The sequence below is a fragment of the Oryzias latipes genome, chromosome 21 (genome assembly GCF_002234675.1).
Source record: "Oryzias latipes chromosome 21, ASM223467v1".
Classification (NCBI taxonomy): domain Eukaryota; kingdom Metazoa; phylum Chordata; class Actinopteri; order Beloniformes; family Adrianichthyidae; genus Oryzias; species Oryzias latipes.
Genome location: NC_019879.2, coordinates 17196834 through 17209897, shown reverse-complemented (window position 1 = coordinate 17209897; position 13064 = coordinate 17196834). Strand labels below are relative to the sequence as shown.

Below are 13064 nucleotides of genomic sequence, written 5' to 3'. Positions count from 1 at the left end.
TCAGTGGTAAGACCAGGACGCTTTCATCACGGAGCAAACGAAGGTCTGTGCAACGTCGTAAATCATCAGGCCTGAAAGGCTACCTGGCAAAAGTAAATGTTTCATCCTCTGCCAATATGATATCATGGTATTGGAAAGCTTTTCCTGAGAGACCGTGCGTCACGCCACTCTCCCTAGATGCTATTTTCGTCCTGCCCTAGAAGACATTCATCCACCATCTACCCACCCTGACAGCGCCCAATAAACCCACCACTCCCATTCATCTCCACCCTCCACCACCCCACCCTCCCTCGCTCCCCCTCCGCTTCTCCTGCGCACCAGCATTTGTGACAAAAAAGACACATCGGTGATTTGTATTTGCTCATTCAGGAGACTTGTATGGTGACGCCGTGTTTTTTTCTTTGCCAGATCACTTTGACACTTTTATTCAATTAACAATTCGCCCCTGTGGTCCAGTTCCTTAACGAACGGGTAAGCATGCTTAGTTTTTTTAATGTATCCGTTTAGCTTGACTGACATCATCTGACCAGACTGACATGTTTTTTAGTGGATTCAATCGCTCAAACTTTGTTCAGACTGCGCGTAACGAAGAACCACAGAATCTGCGTTAACGCAGCTCTCACAAACGCAAAAAAATGACACTGCTCAATGACAATTCGCTTATGGACTATACTGTCTGGTTGTTTAAGTCAAAGCGAAGAAAAAGGATCAGTAGTCATTTTTAATAAAAAAAAAAAAAAAAAGACCAAGAGTAACAGAAAAATCTAAACTTTATGGGAGAATCAAGAAAAAACGCACCAAGCTGAGAGGTTTGCTGCGCGCGCGCGCGCGTCACGCCGGTCATCAGGAACTCATCCACGAGTCTATCTGGGATTAGATGTGCTTCCAGTCAAAAAAACATTCAGTGCATGCCCGTGCACCACGAAGTCCAGTCTCTTCTTCATCGTTCGGCTTGTGCATCATTTGGAAACGGTAGGATGTATCTCTGAACGTATTGTTTCACTGCGCAATAGAATTTCTGGGAAAACTTGTACACAAACTCTTTATTTTGATTATTTTATTTTATTTTTAGTGATATGCAGCAAAATTGTCTGTAAAAGCTTTTGTGCTTCAAGCCAGTCATAAGAAAATTAAAGGATTCTCTGTCTTGGTTGTTTTAAATATCGTGGAAAATAAGTCAAAATAACTTCCACGAACAAGGAATCCCTTTACTTAATATTGCATTTAATTTTTTGCTGTAACAAGTTAAACAGTGGTTTGTGCGTGATACGTCCTAAAGGTGTGGTCCCTCCATATAAAACTGACAGCAAAAGCTATACTTTGCAGTGGAAAAATAAAGATTTTATGTCAAATATAATATCTAAAAGTTCGTTGATGAAGAAATTCACATCTCGTGTGTTCTACAGACATTGTTAAATTGCTCTGCCTGTTTCAGGAATAACAAGAATTCCAGTAAATTTCCGGTTTGTTTACTATCAAATTAACAATAAAAACGTTTTTTACCCCAGTTTTCTCCATGAGCTCCAGGTCCTTGACCAGTCGCATTTGATCCGGATACAAGCAGAAGAACGATGACGATCCACGTCGAGGGCCTCGTGGCTATCGTGATTTTCTATCTCGTGATTCTGTTTGTGGGGATCTGGGCTGCGTGGAAGAACAAGAACTCTGGAGTCGGTGAAAGTGGAGACCGGAGTGAGAGTATAATGGTCGGGGGAAGAGACATAGGATTGTTCGTCGGCGGATTCACAATGACTGGTGTGTTGGATACAACGTCTCATTGAAGCAATTTTTACGCACAGTCATAATGGAAAGTTTTGTTTCTCTTAACTGTTCCAGCCACCTGGGTGGGTGGCGGTTACATCAACGGAACAGCAGAGTACGTTTACCTGCCAGACTATGGCCTGGCCTGGGCACAAGCACCGTTTGGTTATGCACTCAGCCTAGTAGTAGGTAGGATCAGATTTCTAAACTGGGACAAAAAAAACATTGAAGGGATGCAGCTACTAAAATATGTTTGCAATATTCTGGGCCGTTTAAAATGTATTGGATGAATAAAGTTGAGCTGACTATGTAAATCTCTGGTATCTCTCAGGCGGTCTTTTCTTTGCCAAACCGATGCGGTCACGTGGATACGTCACGATGCTGGACCCCTTCCAGCAGATGTACGGGAAAAGAATGGGGGGTCTTCTTTTCATCCCTGCTCTGATGGGGGAAATCTTCTGGTCTGCAGCCATTCTGTCTGCATTAGGTAAGCAGTGCAGGACTGCTTCCTTTGCATTAAGATGACTGTGCTTTCTTTATAATAAGATATGTTTTCCAGATATCGAAAATGTTTTCTTTCCTCAGGTGCCACACTCAGTGTGATTGTGGACATAAACATTGACATTTCAGTGGTACTCTCAGCGCTGATTGCTATCTTCTACACTCTTGTTGGAGGACTTTACTCTGTAGCATATACAGATGTAGTCCAGTTGTTCTGTATCTTTTTGGGCTTGGTGAGTTTTCATGTCAATCATTCTGAAATGCTGACTAACTTAGAACTTTGAGTGATTCTGCTCCATGTTTTTTTTCAGTGGATCAGCGTGCCTTTTGCCCTTTCCAACCCTGTTGTGTCAGACATCACTGTGACAGCCAACGAGAAAATATATCAGTCGCCCTGGCTGGGCAAAATCAAGCCCGAGGATAGATGGCTCTGGGTAGACAATTTCTTTTTGCTGGTAAGCTCCACTTAAGGAGAAGATTTATAGGACAGCCTATTTCTGAAAGAACATCCATTTAATCACAGTTTGGGTAGCAAGCTGAGACAAGCACTTTTTTGCTTTTTTCTTATGTCTAAGAAGTCTTTAAATTATAAGTGGATTATCCAGGCTGCTCTCTGCTTAATGGTCTATTTACTATGATGTTTTTGTTTCTAGATGTTGGGGGGGATTCCCTGGCAGGTCTATTTTCAACGCGTTCTCTCTGCCTCTTCAGCTACTTATGCTCAGGTTCTTTCCTTCCTCGCCGCCTTTGGCTGCTTGGTCATGGCCGTTCCTTCGGTCCTCATTGGAGCTATAGGCGCTTCAACCGGTAAGTGCTTACACATACACACAAAAACACACAGTGGCGGTTCTACACTAACTTACTCCTTGGGCGAGTACCCCCCCCCCACACACACACACAAATGCAAATGCAAATTTGACAATATTCTTTTGTGTTCCCTATCTTTATTTAAACCTTTTAAACCTTTAAAACGTAACTGTTTAAACATAAATATGAATAAAGACAGGAATATTAATCCATAATAAATCAAGTTAAACCTTAAATAACGTATAATCTTTTGCGCTCCATAAAAATATGTTCTATTAAAATTATACAAATATTAACATGCTGGAGAACCAAACAAAGCCTGGAAATATTATTAATAAGAAGTAAAAAATCATATCGGTCCGTTTTCTTTGATCTTTTGTACATTTTTTAGAGCTGGACTTCTGGCATAATTTTATCAATTTTATTCAAGTTCATTTCTTCTTTGTGTGTGATGTCCTGTGTGTGTCTTTGTGAAACGTATCAAAGTGACTTGATTTTTTTTTAAAGACCTGTTATTGTGGATATCCTTTTTAGGTCTTATAAAACAGTAAAAACCAAATCATACAGCTCATCATTACTTCAAAAATATTTGGCATTTTCCTAATTTTGTGCAACACCAACAGTAAAAATCCTCCATAAACCTCAATACATTCATAAACAAATGATCTATTGTTTATTTATGATCTTAAAAAGCGCAGTTGTTTTACTGTCTGCATTACCTGCTGTCTTTATGTCAAATAGGTTACTAACAGCAACTAAACGACAGGCAGACGTAAAAAATACATTTATATGGAAAATAAAGACACATAATAAAAATGTCTAAAACAGTTGATAAAGAATGACATTATTAGCACGAGCTGAGTAGTCTAAAGACACGGGATGATCCAGGTGTTGTGCAATCCAGGCTGCGCTCCGTGCTCACATGCTGCCTGCGCCCACTACCCCTTCCCTTTTCCTTCACACACATTTGGGGCTCCTTCTCTAAGACAGGAGTGTGCAGCTGCTGGGGCGCCGATACAGAGGTTTCAGGCTGTTACAATGGAAATGCTAATTCGAATTGAATAATGCGACACTTTTTGCAGGGTGGATGTGAAAATGAAAATGCAATCCCCTCTTTGCATTTTCATTTTAATTATCACACAGAATAAGCGGTTTTTAAGTAGAAAAGGAAAAAGCATTTTGGAGTATTGATTTTTCATTTTCATTTTGAGTCATTTGATGCAGTTACATTTTGAAAACGAAAAAGCATTTTGTTAATCCATTTTAATTGTGAAATTAGACATTTCTAAATGAATTTTGCTACACATTTACCAGAGAACTTTTTGAAAATGAAATGTTAAATACCATTTTCTTCATCATTTTAATTAGGTGATAGGATAAGTGATTTTTAAGTAGAAAATGAAAAAGCATTTTGAAGGATTGCTTTTTCATTTTAATTTTGAGTCAAGAAATGCAGCTTCATTTTGAAAATGAAAAAGCATTTCTGGTTTTGATTTTTATTTTGAATTATGCTACACAATCACTTCCATAGTTACAAAATCTGTGATATAACAGATAATAGAAAACCCATAGTGGCGCAAAAGTTTTTTTCTTCCAAGCACGGAGATATCGCCCTGGGCAATTGCCCATATTGCAATTGCCTACAACCGCTACTGAACACAGACAGACACACACCGACTGTAGAGTAAATAAAAGGCTCCAATTTTATTTGCTAATGGCTAATTTAACATTTAAGTCTTGCACAGTATAAAATATCACTGACAATTTAAATATAGGGGTTATGAGTTCAGTATACCATAAATATGAATCCCAGTTAAGAAATATTATTTCTTGCAGCGGTATTAAAAAGAAAACTGACGAGAAAACAGTTGAATAAAAACCTCAAAACCAAAATTTCACTGGCGCAAAAAGATAGTTTGCTGATAAATGGCCAAAATCTATTTTTGTTTGAAGATATGCAGCAATCATGGTCTTGAATTCCCACTAGATCAAATACCAAATACAAAAATAATGCAGATTTCATTTATCCAAAATTGATATCCATCTTAGTATTAAATGATGTTTTCTACACACTCACTGCTGCATCTAGATTCTAGCTGTTCAAGCTGTCTGATCCATCAGATGAGCATCTTTATATCAGATAGTAATGCAGACTGTTCACACAAAAAAGCATAAATGGTTGTTGAAGAAACAAGAAACATAAAGTTGAATAAATGTCCCAATTTGAATGAAAGGATCCTACAAATTGATCCTCTATTGAAATAGCAACATGATGATAGTCACTAATGTACCTTTTTTGCTGTTTGAATCTCAGCATCTTTTTCTCAGATGTGTAAATGCAGTTTTCATGTTGTGTCTGGGGGGTAAACGGCAGAATGATGGCGATGAACCGAGGAGAGAAATATCAAACCATGCCTGTATAGTGAATTTTTCATCTGAAGATGAGCTAATTAACCAGTTGCTTCTGAAGCTGCTTCATGAATAACTAGTGATAATCAAACTCACGCTTTTGAAGGATGGGAGAGGGAGAAAAAGACTGTGTTTCTCGGAAGGCAAAGAACAGAAAAAGTAGCAGAAAGTTGGAAGGCTGTCTTAGGTGTATATGAGCTAAAGTTTTTTTTTTACCTTTTTTTGCTGGCATGACTGGTAGAGCACAAGTATTACATTAATGAGCAACGTATACCACAAGTAACTGAAGATCCAGCAATGTCTCTGTCGTCATAAAGCCGGAGTGACTCTGCTATAGACCACAACTCTCAGATTCTAGCTTGTTAAGCAGATTTTAAAACTAGCTTCTTAAATTTTCACCCTTAAATGCTTACAAATTTGCTATAACGCGTTTCAGAATTATGTGACCTTTGACTTAATGCATCTGTTTTAAATGTTTATCTAAGTCAAATCTTTGAAAATGGGGTTCATAACAGTAAGAAAATAAAATCAATAAATGCCATCAATGATTTATCAAAACTTGTTATTGCATTTAAGATTGTGCAAGACAAAAATAGATTCTATTTTATACTTCTTTTTTGGTTTTGCTTTGATTGTCAACATAACGCTGTTTGGGGTTTCTGTGTTTTAGACTCAAAACCTTTTTGTTTCTTAGCGACTAAAAGAAAAACCCCAGGAAGCGTTAACTAACACTTAAGTGTAGAATGCTTTGTCTGTAAAGTTAATGGATTGAATATAAATACTGCAATGCAGCCTTTAATCCATTTGTTGGCAAAGAACGCTGTTACAATGCCAAGAACAGCCTGTTAAGCTTCAAAAACTCTATGTTGTGGTTCTAGTTCATTGAATCCCTGATTTTTCGGACACTTCAGCTCTTTTCTTCATTTTTACCTTTTGCAGACTGGAACAAAACTACCTATGGCCCCATTGCTCCAAAAGACAAGGATGATTCAGACAAGATCCTTCCCATTGTGCTTCAGCACCTTTGCCCGCCCTACATCTCCTTCTTTGGACTAGGGGCGGTGTCCGCAGCAGTCATGTCATCCGCTGATTCATCGATACTGTCGGCCAGCTCGATGTTTGCCAGGAATATCTATCAACTTGCTTTGAGGCAGTCGGTGAGAGCACCAAGAATGTTGCCGATGTGTGCCGTTAAACCACCGACCAAACGCATCTTCTAATAATATTTGGTCAGTAGGTTTTAGTGGGGAACAGCCTAAAATAGAGAAATACATGCTAAATTACAATGTGAAACTCAGTTTTAAACATCAAATGCTGAGCCATCACAAAGTAGAGTTTGTTCCTCGGTGCAAGCATAGGTTAGAAATTGAAAAAAAATTACATTTTTATCCACATTAAACCTTGTGTTTGGCTTTAAATTACATTATTTTTTTCTAAACACATTGATATTAGCGGCATAATGATTAATGGCTTTATATTCCTACAATCCAACCAGATCAATCTGTTTAAGGCAAGTTATCAATCAAATCGAATCAAACTACTTTTTGGGTAAAGATGTCCTGGATCGATTTTAGGTCATTGAATCGGATTAAATCATTGTTAAAATGAATCATTGCACCTCTAATTGATATAAATGTTTGAAGAATATAATTTTTTGGATGTAATATCTACTGTAGATGCAAGTAAGAACATTTTACTGAGTTTGCTTGATACTTCGTTTGTTTTTGCCTTACACAAAAATGTCCTAAAAGTTGTTTCTGGATCCACTCTGAGTCACTTTCTTCTTCTCCTCTCCAGGCCTCAGATCGTGAGATCGTTTGGGTCATGCGTGTGACCATCTTTGTTTTTGGAGCTATTGCCACAGCCATGGCGTTACTGACAGGATCCGTGTATGGACTGTGGTACCTGAGCTCTGACCTTGTCTACGTCATCATTTTCCCCCAACTTCTCAGTGTGTTATTTGTCAAGGGCACCAACACATATGGGTCTGTGGCAGGCTACATCTTTGGCTTTTTGCTTCGTATCGGTGGAGGGGAGCCCTACCTAAAACTTCCTCCATTCATCTATTACCCTAATTGGGTAATAGAAGAGAAGATCCACCATCTCACTGGAAATGTTGAGTATTTTGTCCTGCAGAGGTTCCCCTTCAAGTCCATGTCCATGGTGGCGTCTTTCTTGGCGAACGTTGCCTTCTCCTACCTTGCAAAGTATCTGTTTGAAACTGGAATGCTGTCACACAAGTATGACTTCCTGGATGCTGTGGTGTCCAAGCACAGTAAGGAGATCATGGATAAGGCTACACTAGTGAGCAACACAGATAACATCATTTTGTCAGAGCTGGCGCCTGTCACACAAGCCATAGGTGCATCGATTGCTGGGACTTTCACCAACACTGAGGCTCTCAGCGACGACGAGGGCGCCTCCAGTCCAGAGCCTTTCCACAGCAAATGATGGACCTCAAGGCACAAAGTAGAGTCGAAACCAAGGAATGTGAAAGGAGCAGTACAGGAGGCATCAGAATTCTTCTGGATTCTTGCTACTGCCACACCGGGAGCTACATCAGAAAAGAACCTGCCTTGGCTTTCTAGTGATTTCAGAAGTTGGTCAAATTGTGGTTACTGTGTTTCTTGTTTTTTTGTCATCCTTCTCTTTTCGAGCTTCCTTTTTTGGTAACAAGACTTCCACTCAGCTCTACCATCACCTCCTCTGAGTCCAGAATCACTTTGTCTTGCAAATTATTTTATTTTATTTTATTTTCAATGCTGCTTCTCTGGAGAAACAATGATAAGGTTGAGAAAGTTTATGAAGACTTTATTGTCAAGGGATCAGTGCAATATTTAACCAAGGAACTGTGACTGTATCAGCAAGCGCCATTTGTGCAGTTAATGTTCATTCATGGATCTACTGCCGACACTAAATTGGCTAAAGTCACTAATCCTGGTAGCTTTAGCTTACTTTAAGTTGAAAATGTGCGTAGTGAATAATGTATAATAATACAGCAATGCTATTTTAAACTTGCCTTTGCCAAATAATGGATCGGATTGGCACCAGCAACTCCGTGACCTGGAAAGGGATTCAGCGGGTTCAGAAGTTGGATGAATGGATGGATGTTTTATGGATAAATCATACAGAGCTCAAGGCCTTCGCTTGTTTTGTTTTATCAGACCTGAGGAGGTTTTCTGAAAAAACCCTGAGTAATCCCTCTTGTCTAAACATTTTTATTTAATTATTTTGCAAACCCAAATAAGACTCAATTCAATTTAGAAAAAAACTATTTGTAATAACTCCTCAGAACTCTGAAGACCGATCGCTAAGTCAGCAAATTTTCAAAGCTCCACTAGCCAAACTTTTGACACATCAATTCCATCAGGACTGTCAAAACTGAAGTACTTGTCAGTTTTTTAGCAACATGCCTTCCTGTGATTTGGCTGGACGGCAAAATCTAAATCTGACTACATTTATTTGACTTCCTGGTGGAATTGCATCAAAAGCTAAAACCCAACATTAGAATAACATTTAAAAAGAAAATCCTTGCTAATTATTTTTGCTAATTATTATTTTTGCTACAAAGCCACTAAGTCACTAAGACCCCAAACCTTTGTAGCTAATAGGAACAACTTGAAATATAGTCCTTTACAATGAAGAAAGCTGCATTTCCACTTTTTCTTGTTTTTGGCATCAAAAATATGTTGGTGAAGTGCCAAAACAAAATCACACGACATGGTTCAGTTTTAGTAGAGGGACCCAGACCCCTATATGGAAGCGATTCTGTTTTCAGTTTGATAAAACTATATTATGAATGTATAAATGATAAGGAAAAAACAGAGTACAGAAAAATAAACTAATTTAAGAAAGAAAGTATGATATAAATGGGTGCATTTTCAATGTTTAAAAGATTTGAGTGGTCACCAAGGGTTTGACTTAATGCAGATTTATTTGTTGAAATGCTGACTTCTTACAAACCGGTGTTACAGCTTTACATTACTCTCTTTACCAGTGTATACAAATGATTTACAAATGATTTTACTTTGTTGAACATCTACCTTTAGTCATTCATAGAACCCTTACTTTACCCAGACACCTTTCCTGAATGTTGTTTCGATCAGAAGATCTGAGCTACTTTCTGTTTCTTTAAATCAATATTCCTTTAAAAAAAAGAGGGAAGATGTATTTTAAATGACACCTTTATGAACTACGATCAAACACATTTTGTGTTTTCTAAAAATTAAAAAAAGCTGTTCTTATCCCTTTGATATCCATTAAAGCAGGGAAAAAGTCCATGAGGTGTAAAATGCAGCCAAAGTTCTATGTTCCAAGATGTGGCAGCTGGTATAATTTCTTCCACCTCACACAATCAACTGTTTTTGCAGTTTATCCTGTTTTCCTGTGAAGCAAAAAGATTTGAGTTAGATTTGATCTTTTCTTGCTTTTGCTTTTGCATTTTTAACTATATAAAAAAAAAATTATATACATTTTTTTTCATTTCAAACTTGTCAAATGTTATTCTGGAAATTGATTGCACATTTACAACACAACAACACTAATAGAAAATTAACACATATGGACTGTGGAATTTGATTTCTAAATCTAAAAAAAAAAATTAAATCCAACAATCATTGAAATCATTATATTTAACTATTAAAATAATCAGTGCAATTTTAACATTGACATTAGGGTCTGTTTATATAATTACAGGTAAGTGGTTCTGGGATACATGTAGCTGTGCCTTTTGGTGATTTGTTTCCTCATCTTAAGACTGTATTGACTGTCTAGTCCAAACAGGTTTCAGGAAAAAGGAAAATGGTAGTTTCCTGCTGAGTGGTGTGAACATGTCCGGTTATTATTGATCCAACTGACAGCTGATTAGCTTTCGGGACATTTGATTAATGCCACCTAGACATTTGAAGCAAGGATCACAAAAAAAAGACCTGAAATACATAAACGTCCCAAAACTGTATCGTCCTGTTATTTTTCACATAAGTGTTTCATCTTCTGTTTGTCTTTAAGCTATATTTGCTGTGGGACATTAAAAAAAACTCAAGAAAGGATTTTATGTCTAAGGTTGTGTTTTAAGAACAAATCTGTTCATTTCCTTTTTGAAAAAGACTTTGTGAATGATAAAATTGGAACTTAGTTACATTCAGCTGTTGGTGTAATTACAACTGAGGAAGAACAGAATAATGATATTTTAATTAACATTCTAGTTTGTTGAAATTGCAGATGGAAATGGTGAAACTTGGTACAAAAAGGAAAAATACGTGTCTTGGCTTCACATAAAGCATTTCCAGCGGTTGATACATTGAGAAGGTAACAGGTTTTTCAGTGTAACACTTAGCCATTTATGGTTTACATGTGGAATTGTTACATAAAGAAGCTTAAAATAAAAGAATACATTTGATTTCTCTGGGTAGCACCTTGTGCATTTGGTAAATGACAGTTTTGTTATTGTTCAAAGTTTTAATCGGTCCTTTTGACTGTTTTGGCTTTTATCCAATATTTGTGACTACAAGTGGAAACTCAATTACTTGTCTCTTTTTCCTGGAATAAGAAACTTCACATATGTGAGAAATGTCAGAAATCATGTCTGTTTTGTCTTTTGCATTTCAGTAAAAAACTGTCTTGGAGCAAAGAACATAAAACAATTCATTAAAACACTTCTTGCTTTTCCATTTTAGGTCTTTTTTATTGTAAACCTGTGTACATGTATCATTGGTTATGTAATGACCAACATGGTGGCTTTACAAAAGAGATCCCACACTGTTCCAGCCTTTAAGTTACAGAATTATCTCTGTGATCTGTGTTTAAGCCCACATCTGACAAAGTATGCCCCATCACAGGAAAGACACTGACCACGCACTACCAAAAAACAAAAGCAACCTTAAAAAAATGGCTGCTGGTCTGATGCAGTTAGGGGCGGGGGATGTTACTGGACTCAAACGAAAGTGTTTATTGTTCTCTGTCTGATTAGTGTGTAATGCAGCTGATCCAGAACTGTATACCAACAGAATAAACTTAGTGTCGGCTGTTGGATTGACACATTTATAGATCTGTCAGAAAAACAACAATACTGTATTTTTGTGTGATAAATATACATGAGATCAAGATCTACTTTTAAATGATGCATTATAAATGATGTTTGTCTATTTGTTTACTCATGCAGTGTCTATAAGAGTATAAATGTAAATGTGAAATCAGTTGAATAAATATTGTCGATTTCACACAGCCTATATTTGGCCTTTTTTCATATTGTCTTTTAGAAAGTATTATATATCACAGATGATATTGCTATGTGTATGTTCTGCTATGTTTATTTAGCAACCAGTATGTGTTGGATTTTGCTGACACCTTTTCTCAGTATAAAGGTTTAGAGAAAAAGCTTGTGGTCACAATTATTGTCAGGAGAGGTGGTTAGTCAGGAAAATAAGCCTGTTAGAATGGAATCATTTGAATTCATTTAGAGAATAGTTGTTTGAATGAGGACAGAAAAAAAGTCTGTGAAAACAGTATTTATTGGCTAAAATGTTGCTTATTTTCCCCAAAATAAGTTTTCAGTGACAGTTAAGCTGTTTTCAAAGCTGTAGGACTTGCTGTTCACTATAATTGCTCCCGTTTGTTGTTAAATAATTCACCTTTAACGTTGTGTGTTACTCAAGACCTTATGAATTTTGAAAGCATTTGTCAATTTTTCCTTCTGCACATCAGGACTTTACATTTGTTCACATGGAATCAATATTTTTGATCTGCAGGACTTTGAACTGTTAGAAATCCGAATCAGCAATGTGAGCCTTCTGCATTTACCTCCAAGATAATATTCTTTAAACCAAAATACTAACGTGTTATTTAAAAAAAAAAAACAGAGATTTTACTTAAGGAAAAACAATAGATTATTTTCGTGTTCAAAATAGGTGATTTACAATTTTTAAATTAATATAAACAACTAATTATTTTGAGTGAATGTAATAAACGATTATATGTGAGCCTTTGGACCATTTACTCTAGTAATAAACAGCTTGGTCAGGCTGTGTGTGTGGTGTGTGTGGTGTGTGCGGTGTGTGCGCTTAATCTTTGGGTTGTCACCTGCTGGAAAGCATCAATCAAAAGGGACACCTCTGAATCTTGGATCTGTCAAATCTGTCATGAATGTCTTTCTTTCTGACACACACAAAAAGGCAAATCCACTCACACAAAAATATATTTTAAAAAAAATTCTCCAGATCAAGTCACAGAGTATTTATATATCTTGGAATTTGGCTAGACAATGCTTTATCTTTTTCAGTCCACATTGACAATTTACAGTCAAAGATTAAGTCAAAATTAGGATTTTTTTTTAATAAAATGTGTTCTTCTCTCACTTACTCCACAAAAAAACGTTGGTCCAATTGATCATCCTTCCCTGGCTTGATTATGGTGATGTCATTTACAGATCAGCTAATAAACATTTGCTGAAAAAAAATAGATCCTCTTTACCATTCCGCCATTCTATTCATAACAAATGCTCCCTTCAAAACTCACAACTGTGCTCTCTACTCTTCACTGAATTGGACTTCCTTATTTACTCAATGTAAAATCCAACGGTTGCTGTTAAT

General features: G+C 36.9%; 1 protein-coding gene across 2 annotated transcripts; it reads left to right on the top strand.

The window, feature by feature from the left end:
* The first annotated feature begins 338 nt into the window (after positions 1 to 338).
* Positions 339 to 11703, top strand: LOC101160945 (high-affinity choline transporter 1). Of its 2 annotated transcripts, none has more exons than XM_020713176.1 (9): positions 339 to 471; positions 1509 to 1755; positions 1837 to 1950; positions 2093 to 2248; positions 2347 to 2495; positions 2574 to 2717; positions 2916 to 3069; positions 6418 to 6635; positions 7276 to 11703. In XM_020713176.1, the coding sequence occupies exons 2-9, from the start codon at positions 1572 to 1574 to the stop codon at positions 7927 to 7929; spliced, it is 1773 nt and encodes a 590-aa protein (XP_020568835.1). In that variant the 5' UTR covers positions 339 to 471; positions 1509 to 1571; the 3' UTR covers positions 7930 to 11703. The 2 variants fall into 2 exon arrangements, with proteins under 2 accessions (XP_020568835.1, XP_004081885.1); XM_004081837.4 differs by lacking the exon at positions 339 to 471 and adding an exon at positions 493 to 972.
* Positions 11704 to 13064: the final 1361 nt, after the last annotated feature.

What these genes read in the sequence shown, in the direction of transcription:
- LOC101160945 (XM_020713176.1), top strand. Translation starts at nt 1,572, where the DNA reads ATGACGATCCACGTCGAGGGCCTCGTGGCTATCGTGATTTTCTATCTC. An exon ending in CGGCGGATTCACAATGACTG is followed by an intron (nt 1,756 to 1,836) that starts GTGTGTTGGATA and finishes TAACTGTTCCAG; the next exon opens with CCACCTGGGTGGGTGGCGGT. An exon ending in TCTGTATCTTTTTGGGCTTG is followed by an intron (nt 2,496 to 2,573) that starts GTGAGTTTTCAT and finishes GTTTTTTTTCAG; the next exon opens with TGGATCAGCGTGCCTTTTGC.